General features: G+C 32.1%; 1 protein-coding gene across 1 annotated transcript; it reads right to left on the bottom strand.

Moving 5' to 3' along the window:
- Window positions 1–5,200: 5,200 nt before the first annotated feature.
- On the bottom strand, window positions 5,201–6,973 carry LOC114379417 (NAC domain-containing protein 90-like). Its single transcript, XM_028338067.1, has 3 exons — window positions 6,709–6,973; window positions 6,296–6,585; window positions 5,201–5,849 (listed from the first exon to the last, which is right to left on the bottom strand). The coding sequence occupies exons 1-3, from the start codon at window positions 6,860–6,862 to the stop codon at window positions 5,559–5,561; spliced, it is 735 nt and encodes a 244-aa protein (XP_028193868.1). The 5' UTR covers window positions 6,863–6,973; the 3' UTR covers window positions 5,201–5,558.
- Between the last annotated feature and the right edge of the window lie 6,152 nt (window positions 6,974–13,125).

Genomic DNA, 13,125 nt, shown 5'->3' with positions numbered 1-13,125 from the left:
TAGTGATAGCATAACTCTTTGAGCTTATCACAAAGACAAAGGATATATGGAGGTTTAATATCACCCACAAAATGTGGAACATGTTTTGAGAAATTTGCATGGACTTCCACCTCTTGCTAGATACTTTGTAAGCACAAATCACAAGTTGATATGTAAACTAGTAAGTCAAGGTTATCCTACACAATGTGAGACTTTACCTTTTGTAATATCTATCAAAACTACAACAATTCTATCGTCACTAAAGATCCACAACCCTTAGACTAGCTATCAAAGAGAACATTAACCCCTAACATTTAGTAAAAGTTGAAAATGACTTTGAAGGACCTTTATTTGCACTATAACAAAGTTTTAGAGTTGATGAATCGAGACAAACAATATTGAAAGAGAAGTGTTATAATATTCAAATTTCTTTCACTACTCTTCTAATCAAAATGCAGAATTGTCAAATTGTCACTAATTAGTATTCCTTTCGTGTTCCTAAGTTGTTTTGCATAGACCAATAAAAAATAAAAAATAGATGAAAGAGCATAGTAATTTTATAAAATTAAGAGTAAATATCCAAATTGGTCCCTGAGAGTGTGAAACACTGATAGTTAAGTCCCTGAGAGATAAAAATAAAATAAAATTTAGTCACTGAAAGTTCAAAAAGTACAAAAAATTCATTCAATCTGTTAACGTTAATGAAGTCGCCTATATGACATTTGACTTGGCTATGTGACACTCCATGTATGCAAACAGATAGCCACATTTTTTGATGAATGGAAAAGACCAATTTGTCACCATATTCTTTTTTTTTCTCTTTGTCTTTCCTAGATTACCCATTCCCCTTTTACTGAATCGCAATCCCAAACCTAGTCACGTCGCACATGTACCTTATGGTCTCATCCATCACTGCCACTAAGGAAGAAGAGCATTCTTGCTCACCTGCATGTCAGAGTAGCATCCGATGATAGCAAGTAGCAATTCTTGATAAGAAGCGGCACACCTTTGAGGTCATGTTGCAACCGTGTCGTGATGAGAGGATCCCATGATTTTGGTATACAATAAATCCAGTAAAGAGGAAAGCACTTTTGGTGAAGCGGCGATGGTGGTTGGAAGAGAAGCAACGATGATGTCGGTAGGGTGAAGAAAAAGAAGCAACCAGAGACAAATCTAGAAAACAAAAGACAAAAAAGGTGTCCAGTATAAATCTTAAGGGTTCCTGAGATTAACAATTATAGGAAACCAGTAAAATCTTGAAATATATGATTCTTACAAGTAATAGATAAACAATGTGTATCTTTCTCCGTAGAGAGACTTCTCTCAGGTGCGCTTGATTTCTTAAAAGATAAGAGAAACAAGATTTCACTTCCTTAGACTATTCTTTCTATCTCTCTACATTAGTGATGATTAGGGGTTTTGAGATAATTCTTTAATGTCAAGAACGAGACCTTATTTCACGTTAGTATATATTAACCCCTTTATAACCATTATTCTCTCTCTATCTCTCACACACATAGATAACAAATTAGTCCATCAAATTTTGGCTCACAAATAAGTCTATTCTACCCATCTATCCCAATTGCATAGCTGACCAAGCAACATGGACGTGTAGATTTGTCATGACAATTTGGTCTAAAAGCATCACGTAAGAAAAAGTGTGAGAGTTAACGGTAGAGTTAATAGCATAACTACACACTTTTTTAACATTATGGACAATTCAATTTTCGAAGTGTCAGTGCTTGATCCTTCCAAAGACTAAAATGAGTATTTGTCCAAAAATTAAGCTTATATCATCATTAATTTATTTATAAATTTTGTTCTTTATCATGAATATTATAAGGGATATAAGTGGAAAAAGTAATTAATGTTATACTAAAAAATTAAAATAACAATTATTTTAGAACATATTTTTTCTTTTACACAATAATTATAATGAGACCAAAAAAGTAAACATTATTGCCAATATTTTTCTTCTAACAAATGGAATGAATGGATTTTGATACACAGTGAACTAAACCTTTGGCACTGTGAACCAATTGGAACAACAATAAACAAAGCCAGAATTCATGTCAGCAATCGAAATCACGAAAGAAGAGAAAGAGAACAATAAGGACTCACTTCCGAGTGTGAAGTGAGCAAAAGCTAGAGTCAATCTCCGCCTGCAGCTTCTCTAGTTTCCGACAAAGCACAGTGCCTGTGTTGCCAGTGACAACTTTGAACTTTGCCACTTATGCTACAAAATAGAGAAACAATTCCGTCCAATAAGTATTAATTAGGTCATCTATGTCCTAGCCATCCCATCCATTTTCTTACTTTTTATTATTTGGCTTAATTGCAAAAATAGTTCTCATATTTATTCCAACTCACTAAATCGGTCCCCTTATATTTTAATTCACCATCAAAGTCCTTTTTTTCTCCAAATTGGCTATTTGAGCCCCCATGGTTACAATTGAACGTTGACGGTTAACAAAAAAAACGTTAACGGTCACGTGTCATTGTCTAATTGGACATTAAACTGTTGTACGTAAATTAACCCTCATTGGTAATTTTTCTTTGTAACCTTCACTTTACCTTAAAATTTACCTCAACGTCGTAGACCCAAAAGTTTCTTCCTCTCACTGTAACCCATCGTAAGCTTATCCCTTTCATTATCCCCAAATCCCTAACTTTTAATTTTCCCAAAATCCCTCTTCTTCATGGGCTATCCATTAATAGGAGCAGCAAGCATGATTACTATCACAAAATTTATGAGGTCAAATCAAATGAAAATTTCTGGAAACACCAACCCAAACATACGATGAAAAAACAACATCGAATCAAATGGGATCATCATTGCACATACCAATTACAAATTGATCCAAACCTCACAATGGTGCTTAAAGAAATTTACAAAGAAAAGGAAACAAAATGGAAAAAAAAGTATAAAAAAAAAAAATAGGGAATAAGGAAAATGGCGCTACCTTTAACCGTGATGCATCTAGTGATACAAATAAATCCACACTTCACAACCCAGTAAATAAGGAAATTTGAAAAACAAGAAAAAGCCTCAACAATTTCTACCTCCAGCTTCCAGCGTTGCTTCTTTAACTACCATCTCTTGTCACAACACCGTTCAACAAAAAAAATTACAAACTTGTTTCCAAACCATAGAAAACATGACGAGATCCAAAAGAGAGAAATAATAAATAAACAGAAAAAGGTTTAGGAAACCTAAGATTGAAAGAGCAATAAGACCCAAAATTGGAACAAAGTTGAAAAGCACACAGATCTTAGGGAAAGAACAACAAATATGAGAAGGTATCGTTTAAGGGGTCCAGGTAGAGGGATAAGATTACGGGGTCTTGGGGTTGCCTGAGGTAATTGCCAATGAAGGTTAATTTTCATACACCATTTTAGTGTCCAATAAGATATTAACACATGACAATCAACGTTTTCCCTTAACAATCAACATCTAATTTTAGTCATGGGGACTCAAATAATCAATTTGAAAAAAGAAAAGGGGACTCTAATGATGAATTAAAATATAGGAGGATCGACTTAGTAAGTTGGTATAAACAGGGAGACTGTTTTTGTAATTAAGCCTTATTATTTTGAGTTATATTAGATGAATTTCATAAATAATCTTATTTTCTTATATTTTATTATTATTTCATAAAAATAGATACACATAATATATATATATATTTTTATTTTAAAAATTATATATTTTTTATCTTAACCATCCAATTTATCTGGAAAGAAATCTTGACTAATATGTAGTGTGAAAGGTAAGTAAAGTCTTTCCAATGATTATTTCTATTAAGGATCAAACTCTGATAGTATTCAAATAATTCTATTTTAACTTTAACACATTAATATTTGTATTCAATTAGTTGATTTAAAAAATTATTTTTTAATCCTTATATTTTCATTATAATTTTAATTTTTATACTTTTCAATTTAATAAATTTATTTTCTAACTTTTAAAAATATGTAAATTTAATTCCTCTTCATATTTAAATAGAATATTTAGTACCATTTTTTTAGCGTCACAGAGAGTTGGGTAAAAGACTAATAAGTTCACATATTTAGAGAACTAAATTCATTAATTAAAAAGTATAGAAATCAAAATCAATTTTATAAAAAAAAAAATATAAGAACTAGGAGGTAATGATTCTTATTAAGAAGCGGTCTTCTGAAGCATGTTTTCCAATAGCATGGAGATGACCTCATCGCCTCACCATCTCTCTAGTTTCTAAAGTCAAAGAAATTTAAATGCTAATATTATATTCATCACTTTAATTTCTTAATTCTTAGTTTAGAAACTAATAAATAAGGGTGACAATGGATATGGTCTATTTGGGTGATGCATATCAATATTGTCATTATTGTGTTTCAAGGTGTTACTTTTAATTTCACATTGGTGTCTCGGACTTGATAAAAGGTAGAGCTAGACTAGGTGCAAGGCTAAGAGGAACAAAGTTTAATTTCCTTTTCTGATCAGGGTTGTGATCCTTTGGCTTGTCCATTTTTTTCTTTTCTACCTAGTTTAAAAAATCGGTTTACGCGACGTTACCAACTTTAAGATATAAAATTTCTTCGTGACTTGTATACTTGTTTTTATTTGTAATATAAGTAGAGTCTAGTTATAATAAAAATTAACCACTTTGTTGCCAATATTCACAGCCAACAAATGAGCTCTATTTGCGAATTTCTCAATTCTTACACTTTTTATTAAATCATTTATTAGTTGATTAATTTCTGTACACATTCCACGCATATGTTATCTTATAGAACAAAATATAAAAAAATTTGCAGCTTTTTAAAAAACAATGCGCTAATATGAATAATAGAACATGCATTTCAAAATCTCTGCCAAAGTTTGCATTTCCTCTCTCATCCCTTTCCCACATGTAGGAAACCCACTGGGAAATTGACCAAAATTTCAATACATCAATATGAAAACGTAAGATCGGTTGACTGGTACCTGGATTCCACTGAAATATGAACCCGCTCAACCATGCTATTTGAAAATCTTATCAAAACATTCAATTATTTGAACCGATTGAAGAGACAGCACTATTTTTTTAGTTTTGATCCAAATTGAATACCTGAAACTCTGGAACCATACAAGCCATGTAAAATCTGTCTTGAAATGGTCTATTTTTTCCACAACAGATATGAGCGAACTCGATAGAATGTGAACAAAAAAAAAAACATTTACGTAGACATCATTGAATTCATAAGCAAATAGTAGATTGATTAATTTCATTTGAATTCCTAAACAAGAAAGAAAATTTCTAGGGTTGAAAAGGAGATTGATTATCGTTACAAGACAACAAGTCACAAAAACAAAATTACAAGATCCACACCACCTTCCTTTTTATGCTTGGATCTTATTCCCAACTTATTTTCCCGGGGAAAACCAATCCTATGTTAAACAACAAATACTAATGATTATGTTACATTACATGGCCCTTCGAGGTGAAGGAAATCGAACCAAACTACGCCTACAACTTATATGATTAATTTAATTGAAACGACGTTATTCAATTAAGAAAGTCTTGCTAGGTTTGAGCATGTTCTTGACTTTTGGGTCATGGCCAATCAAGTTGTTCCCATTCCCAAAGTGGTTCCTCAACCCTATTACTTGCATTCCAATTTGTTCCACTTGACCCTGCTCCAGCATCTGTGACATGAGCATCACCACCAGAGTGGGAAGTATGAGAAGAACTTCTCTGTTGAGCTTGAGCACTTGTTGAAGCAGCACCTCTGTCCCCATCAACAACTCGTAGCTCAACTCTTGGCATATCCAGTGGGCGTCGATCAAACGATCGAAAGCTTCCCGATATCACATAAACACGACACAAGCTGAATTCGTGCCTCAACTGTTATACATAACAAAAACACAAACTATATTAGCACCAGAATTTGTGTGAAATATGCAACCAACAGCAGCAACTACCACTATACTACCAGATTGGCACGTTGGATATGCATTTTTTTTTAATCTTATTACTTTCATAATTCTCAATTTTGCAAACCTCTACTCTCCATTTTAGTCTATCAGCTAACTTAACATATAATATACAACAAAAACGTTGACGTGATAATATAGCATAATGTCACATTGTATTGCTAACGTGACAGTATTGTTAGATCGTCATGTCAGCATTTCCTGTCAAAATATCAAATATTAACTTAACACGTAGGCTAAAATTACGTAATTAAAATAGTGAAGTTCAAATTGACAAAAATAACATGAAAGGACCAAATTCGCGAAATTGAAAAGAAAAAATGGAATGAAGTTTTACTATAATAATGATGAGTATACCTTTGGAGGGGCAGTGTTGGATTGATCAGAGTGTTCAATGGCTTTATACTCATGCATCTTCCATTTGGTTTTCCTTCCGGTGGGAGCTTTCCCTTTGTAAAAGACCATGGTTTTCTTCATCCCAATGACTTTGTTGTCAGAAGAGTAAACATGGCCAGGGGAACCAGTGGCCTTCCAATAACCACTTGCTGTGGTTCTGTTGGGTCTGCCTCCTCTGGCCTCTCTCTCTTGTCTCGGTGAAAAGAAAAACCATTGCTCCGTGTCTCCACGACAAAGCTCCCCTGCAAGTGCTGATTACAACAAAACAAACCAAACCATTTTAGCAAAACTCATTTGGGTTTGAAACATACTAAAGAATGAGTGGTAACAACTAACAAAATTAAAGAATTAAAGTGGTATGCATGTAGTAGTACATGGAAGGTTCCATGGCTCTACGCCATTGATGTCAATGACTGGAATGACTCTGCTTGTGTCGTGTATTTGGCCTTCTAGCTGGTTGTGTAGATAGAAGAAAACTAATTCTTCTTCTGTTGGGTAGAATCGAAAACCTGGTGGGAGATCATCCATGTTTTTCTTTTATTTATTTTAGGCTAAGTTACCGTTTGCATATTTTCAAATAATGAGGTGAGATAGAATATATATGGAGAGGACAGAGGAACCAAAATGACATGTTAAGAGATGAGTGGGGCAGGGATATTTGCCGAGTGAAATGAGAAAAGTTATCGAGTAGGGATTGGGTACTGGTTAGAAACTTCCACGCGGTTGCAGGGGAAGGAAAACGTCTTTGTGCCCCAAAAAAGTGTTTCTCTTCCCCTTATGGGTATATTTTTCTGTTATCATTGTGGTTTTGTACCAATAAACATCCCCTTTTGAATTGGTCATCTCTCTCTCTCTCTCTTTCCTTTTTCTTGGTTTTGTTATGTAAGCCCAACCCATTTACAATTATAAATTTTTGTGTATCCTTATTTGCGAATTGTATTTGTCAATTCGCCGATGCTAGGTATCTGCTGGATCAGGGAATCTTGTTGTGGGTGGAACAAGTCTTAATTTTCATGTCTAATATTATTTATTTATTTATCTTGTACCATAGTGATGTCACCATAAGATACGTACCCAGGTGTCCTCTCCTATATAATTTCAGTTTCACAAGTAAACGATCAAATCATAGTTAATAGTTTAGGTAGTTGGCTCTTCTACATTAGTATAATAGAATTTATTATAATCGTTTATTTAGAATTTAATCAAATAAAATTTGATAATTTCACAATTTATTGTTATATTTTATTGAAAATATAATTTTTAGGATAAATAACCACTTTTGTTTCTGAATGTATAATTCCATAATAAATATGTTCCTGAAAGATGAAAATATAAAATTTATATTTTGAATGTATAATTCAAAATGTATATTTTATTAAAATACAAAATTTAGTTTCCAAAAGTGTAAAAAAGTACGATAAATATCTTTGGTTGTTAACTTTCGTCCGTCATGATTAATAAAATAATCTACATGGTATAGAGGGACAAATTTGTCACTGAAATGATTGTCAACATGATCATCTCTAATATGTCATTTAATATTTTTTTTTACTTTTTATCTTCTCACTCCGCTCACAAAATGTTTCCCTCAAGGATGAAAATATAAGATTTAGTCTCCGAAAGTGTGACAAATATATTTAGACGTTAATGATAGATTGTGACTAGTTATTATAATTTTGAAAAATTTATAATGATTGTGACAAAATTTTGGGAGAGTTATATCACACCAGTATATGTCTGTTTCCGTTATATAATTTTTAAGCTTCATCAACGATTGAGACATGTATAAAATATTATCAAATGGAAGTGAATTTTTATTGCTTTCATAAATTCTTCTTACTTTTCTTCAACTACAAAAAAAAAAATCAATACTTTGGTTGTTAACTCTGGAATAAATGCTATCAACACAAAAAAAAAATTTTTTTTACTGTAAAACGATAAGAAAATCATTATTTCTGTTTAATCAAATACTATTTATTTAATTTTTTTTAATAAATTTTTCATAATAAAGTATGAATGTCTATTAGTATATGCAATGACATAAAATTATAAATTATAATAAAAGTTTGTTGATTTTTAATTTTTTAAAATTATACACAATTATTTTTTTTTTGACTAATCACTTTAAAAATCATAACCTTAAAATAAATCAATCAAAAGGAGGTGAGTGTTTTTTACAAATTAAAAGTGTAATTGCAATTGTAGTTTTTTCTAAAAATTATTCATGGATCTAATTTAACTATAATGCTTTACAATAAACATTTTTTTTTACTTGAACCTTTCATTAACATGAGATCGTAAAAAAATATTTATAGTTTATAAAATGAGTATTCTTTTTTATTTTAGATTCAATTTAATTTACGAGTTTTAAAAAAAATTATCACAATCATTATAATTTTTTTTTCAAATTATAATAATTAGTCACAATTTACTACTAACTTTTGGATATATTTGTTGCACTTTTTATACTTTGGGAGATTAAATTTTGTATTTGCATCTTTCAGGTTGCATTTGTCAGCAAAGTAAGAAGACGAAAAGTAAAAAAAAAATTATATTACAAAGATGTCATTATGCTAACAATTAGAGATATCAAGTTGACAATCATTTCAAGGATAAATCTATCCCTCTGTGCGATGTATACTATTTTATTAAAAGTGATAGACGAAAGTTAACGGCCAAATATATTTGTTGTACTTTTTACACTTTAAGAGACTAAATTTTGTATTATCATCTTTCAAGGACACATTTGTCAACAAATTACATATTCAGGAATAAAAGTAACTATTTACCCTATAATTTATTATAATCGTTTATTTAAAATCAATCAAATAAAATTTGATAATTTCACAATTTATTGCTATATTTTATTGAAAATATATTTGCTTTTCTTATTTTAAAAAAAATGAATAAGTATGTATTTGATCGGCTAAAGTATCCCTTATTCTAGGGTGAATTATCTTTTGGGTGGTGGACTAGTTCATCATTAATATAGACAATTCGATATAATAATTTTTTAATCAACAGTCAGATCATTTTACAGGCTATCTATTGTTCTAGTTGATTTCAATTCATAATAATTGCAAATTTGCAATGTAATCCTTAAATATTGGGTAAAAAATGCAAAATCTTGAATGTACTTAAAAAAAAGCAAGGGGGGGGGGGGGGGGAAGAGGTTATTGGAATTTAAAGTTAAAAATTAAATTAACGAATAATATTTCTAAAATAAATTTTGTGGCAAATTTAAAACCTAAATCTAATAAAGCAAAATCAAATACCATATTCACATGCAAGTCACAAGTCACCACCATATCTTAATCCCAAAATAAAATGCAAGCCAACACCCAACCCCCCATGGTGGCCTAAGGAGGAGCCGGAAAATGAGAAAAGCATTGTAAGCTCAATTCTACATTACAACTCCTAGTTTAGAGTTTAATTTTGATATTGTTAATATAGAAATTTTTATATTATAAATTGAAATAGAAACAATTTTTGTATATATATACTTCATATTTAAAATATTTTTTTATAAAGTCGATATTTTTTTTATAATATAATAATTTAGAAGTAAATCTCAATGTAAACAAATACTTACAATGTTATTGTATTTTAATTGAATTCATATACTAATATAATTTTAATTAGGACTCAAAATTCCAACTGACGCACGTGCTATGTGAAAGCAAGACCAGTGAACATAACTTGAAATCCTCTAACTCATTCATTTTGGATATTTTGGCGACTAAATCAACTTGAGTGCCCCCACTCCACAAAATATAACATTAAGGTATTCCCTTCTTGCTCTGGCAAACCGCACTAGAGGGCAGACCATTATGCTTAGAAAAATGGAGTCTATGAAATTTGCTAAGCTCATCAAAAACAAATATCTCCTACAGGCTAATAAATGCTCCAAATTCTTTCATACTTTAATCAAGCGCAACAGACACAGCCGATTTATTGCTGCCATAAGGCTAGAGGATGGGCATAACACATCCTCCCAAGATGAAATTGCCCTTGCTTTTGTGAATCACTTTAGGAATTTGTTTAGTGCTCATGAGCTGACCCAAACTCCTTCCATTTCGATCTGCAACAGGGGTCCTAAGGTTCCCACTGATTGCTTTGCGGTCTTACTTTGTCCTACTTCTAAGCAAGATGTTTGGAACGTTATTTCTGTGATGGATAACAATAAAGCTCCTGGGTCAGATGGTTTCAATGTTTTATTCTTCAAGAAGGCTTAAAATATCATTGGTGATGATATCTTTGCAGCGATTAATGAATTCTTTACAATTGGAAAAATTCTAAAACAGCTCAACCATGCTATTATTGAGCTTATTCCTAAGCATGATCAGGCCTCCCAGGTTAACCATTTTAGACCCATATCTTGTTATAATTTGTTATACAAGATTGTGTCTAAAATTCTGGCCAACCGCACAGCCCCAGTGCTTGAGACTATTATTGGGGAAACTCAAACTACTTTCATTAAGAACAGAAAGATGATGGACAACATCTTCCTAGTTCAAGAGATTTTGCGCAAATATGCCCGGAAAAGATTCTCTCCGAGATGCCTCCTAAAAATTGACTTGCATAAAGCTTATGATTCCATTTCCTGGGAATTCTTGGATTGGATGCTTAAGTCCATTGGCTTCCCAGCCCAGTTCTATACTTGGATCATGGAATGTGTTTCTTCCACTTCATTTAGTGTGGCAGTCAATGGATCTATTTATGGTCACTTCAAAGGGCAGCGGGGTCTTAGACAAGGGGATCCTCTATCCCCTTATCTGTTTGTGCTTTGTTTGGAGTACTTTTCCAGAGATATGAGCAGTCTCAAGGATGATGCCAATTTTAAATTTCATCCCAACTGTGCAGGTATTCAGCTATCTCATTTGGTTTTTGCAGATGATATTATGCTTCTATCTAGAGGAGATATCCTTTCTGTGTCAACTATGTTTGCCAAGCTTCAGCACTTCTGTTGGGTTTCAGGGCTTTCCATCAGCTCTGATAAATCTGCCATATACTCAGCTGGTATTGGGCCTCATGAGCTTTCTCATATTTAGCAGCTTACTGGATTTAGCTTGGATGACTTCTCTTTTAGATACTTGGTTGTTCCCCTTTTATCATCTAGATTAAATGTATGTCATTATGCTCCCTTGCTTTTCAAGATTACTAGCCTGATTCAGGGATGGGGCAAGAAGTCTTTATCTTATGCAGGTAAGTTAGAATTGATCAGAGCAGTTATTCAAGGAATTGTGAATTTCTGGATGAGGATTTTTCCTTTGCCGCAATCTGTTCTGGACCGGATCAACGCTTCGTGCCATAATTTTCTGTTGGGCAAAGCGGATATTGGCAAAAACAAGTCCTTGGTTGCTTGGTCAGTAGTTTGTTCTCCAAAAAAAGAATGAGGTTTAGGCCTTTTTAATTTCAAGGACTGGAACCTTGCGCTTCTTTCCCGTATCCTGTGAGACTTTCATTGTAAGAAAAATTCTCTATGGGTTCGGTGGGTTCACCATTACTATTTCAGAGGGAGCGATGTGTGGAATTATAATACTTATTCATCAGATTCAGTTTTGATAAAGAAAATCATTTAAATAAGGGACTTTATTATCTCCAAAGAACTAAGTACGAAAGAGGCCAAAAAAATGATTCAATCTTGGAGTACCAATGAACAATTTCTTGTTGGCAAAGTCTATGAATACATTAGAGGTGTCAAGCCTACTGTTAGTTGGTGTTCTGTTATATGGAACCCAGCAATGCCCCCTAAGATGTCTTTCATTTTGTGGCTTGCTAAAAAGAACCGGCTGCTTACTCTTGACAAAATTGCTTTTTTGAACAAGGGTTCCCTCTGCCTTTATGTTCAAATGAGACCAAGTCAAATGCTCATTTATTCTTTTCTTGCAGGAAATCTCTCCAAGTTTGGGTTCACATTCGTGATTTGGCTCCTTTCCGTAGGCGTTTCACTTCTTTACAGTGCATTACTGACTCTTTAATTAGGGACAGATTCACATCAAGTGTTCAAGAAAAATTACGTTGTCTGGCTATAGCAATTACAGTCTACTGCATCTGACTGTCTAGGAACAAGTTGATTTTTGAATATTATCAATTTTCTGTAATAGAGGTTATTAGCAAGATTAAGTTTCTTATGTATAAACAAATGCACCTATTGCATTTGTTTTAACATCTTGATATAGACCTTCTTGTATTAGGGAGACTTTTGATTTTCTCTAGCTGCGGGGTATGCCCCGTTTATTGTTGTATCATTTTGAGTTTAATATAATTTACATTTTTTCCAAAAAAAGGTAGGGTGATATGCAAGACCGATTAAGACAAAAATCCTAAATTTTAACACAATAGCATTAATCATACGGGCATATGCTACGGTGCACATTAATTTACAATTACATGATTTTGAAGAAGTATTTGTGTATCACATCGTCCTATTATAATAAAATTATTTTAACAAATTTATATCACTTAAAAAAATTAATTAATTTAGTTAATCATATTAAATTTGTCAATTAATTTAATTATTATTTTAAAATTATTTTTTCTTATTTTTCTATTCACTTAATTGTTTCTTATTAAGTTTGGAGAGAGAATAATTAAACTGATAAGGAATCTGAAGAATGGAAAGCTAAAGTCAAATTTACATTCGGGGTTACGTTTCGCAGTATAATAATCTTAACTAAAACTAAAAAATAATTAAATATAAAATATCTTTCAATTTGATACTTGGTTACTATATAGTAGCTATACACCATACACCAGTAACTTACTGGGTTAATACGTAGAGTATATAG

Source organism: Glycine soja, chromosome 12 (genome assembly GCF_004193775.1).
Source record: "Glycine soja cultivar W05 chromosome 12, ASM419377v2, whole genome shotgun sequence".
In the NCBI taxonomy this organism is placed as follows: Eukaryota; Viridiplantae; Streptophyta; class Magnoliopsida; order Fabales; family Fabaceae; genus Glycine; species Glycine soja.
Note: the sequence above shows the minus strand (reverse complement) of the source record. Positions and strands in the feature narration are given on the sequence as shown.

Coding starts and splice junctions, on each gene's coding strand:
- LOC114379417 (XM_028338067.1), bottom strand. CDS start 6,862: ATGGATGATCTCCCACCAGGTTTTCGATTCTACCCAACAGAAGAAGAA. Junction 6,586..6,708: donor AGAGCCATGGAACCTTCCAT/GTACTACTACAT, acceptor TGTTGTAATCAG/CACTTGCAGGGGAGCTTTGT. Junction 5,850..6,295: donor CCAACACTGCCCCTCCAAAG/GTATACTCATCA, acceptor TATGTATAACAG/TTGAGGCACGAATTCAGCTT.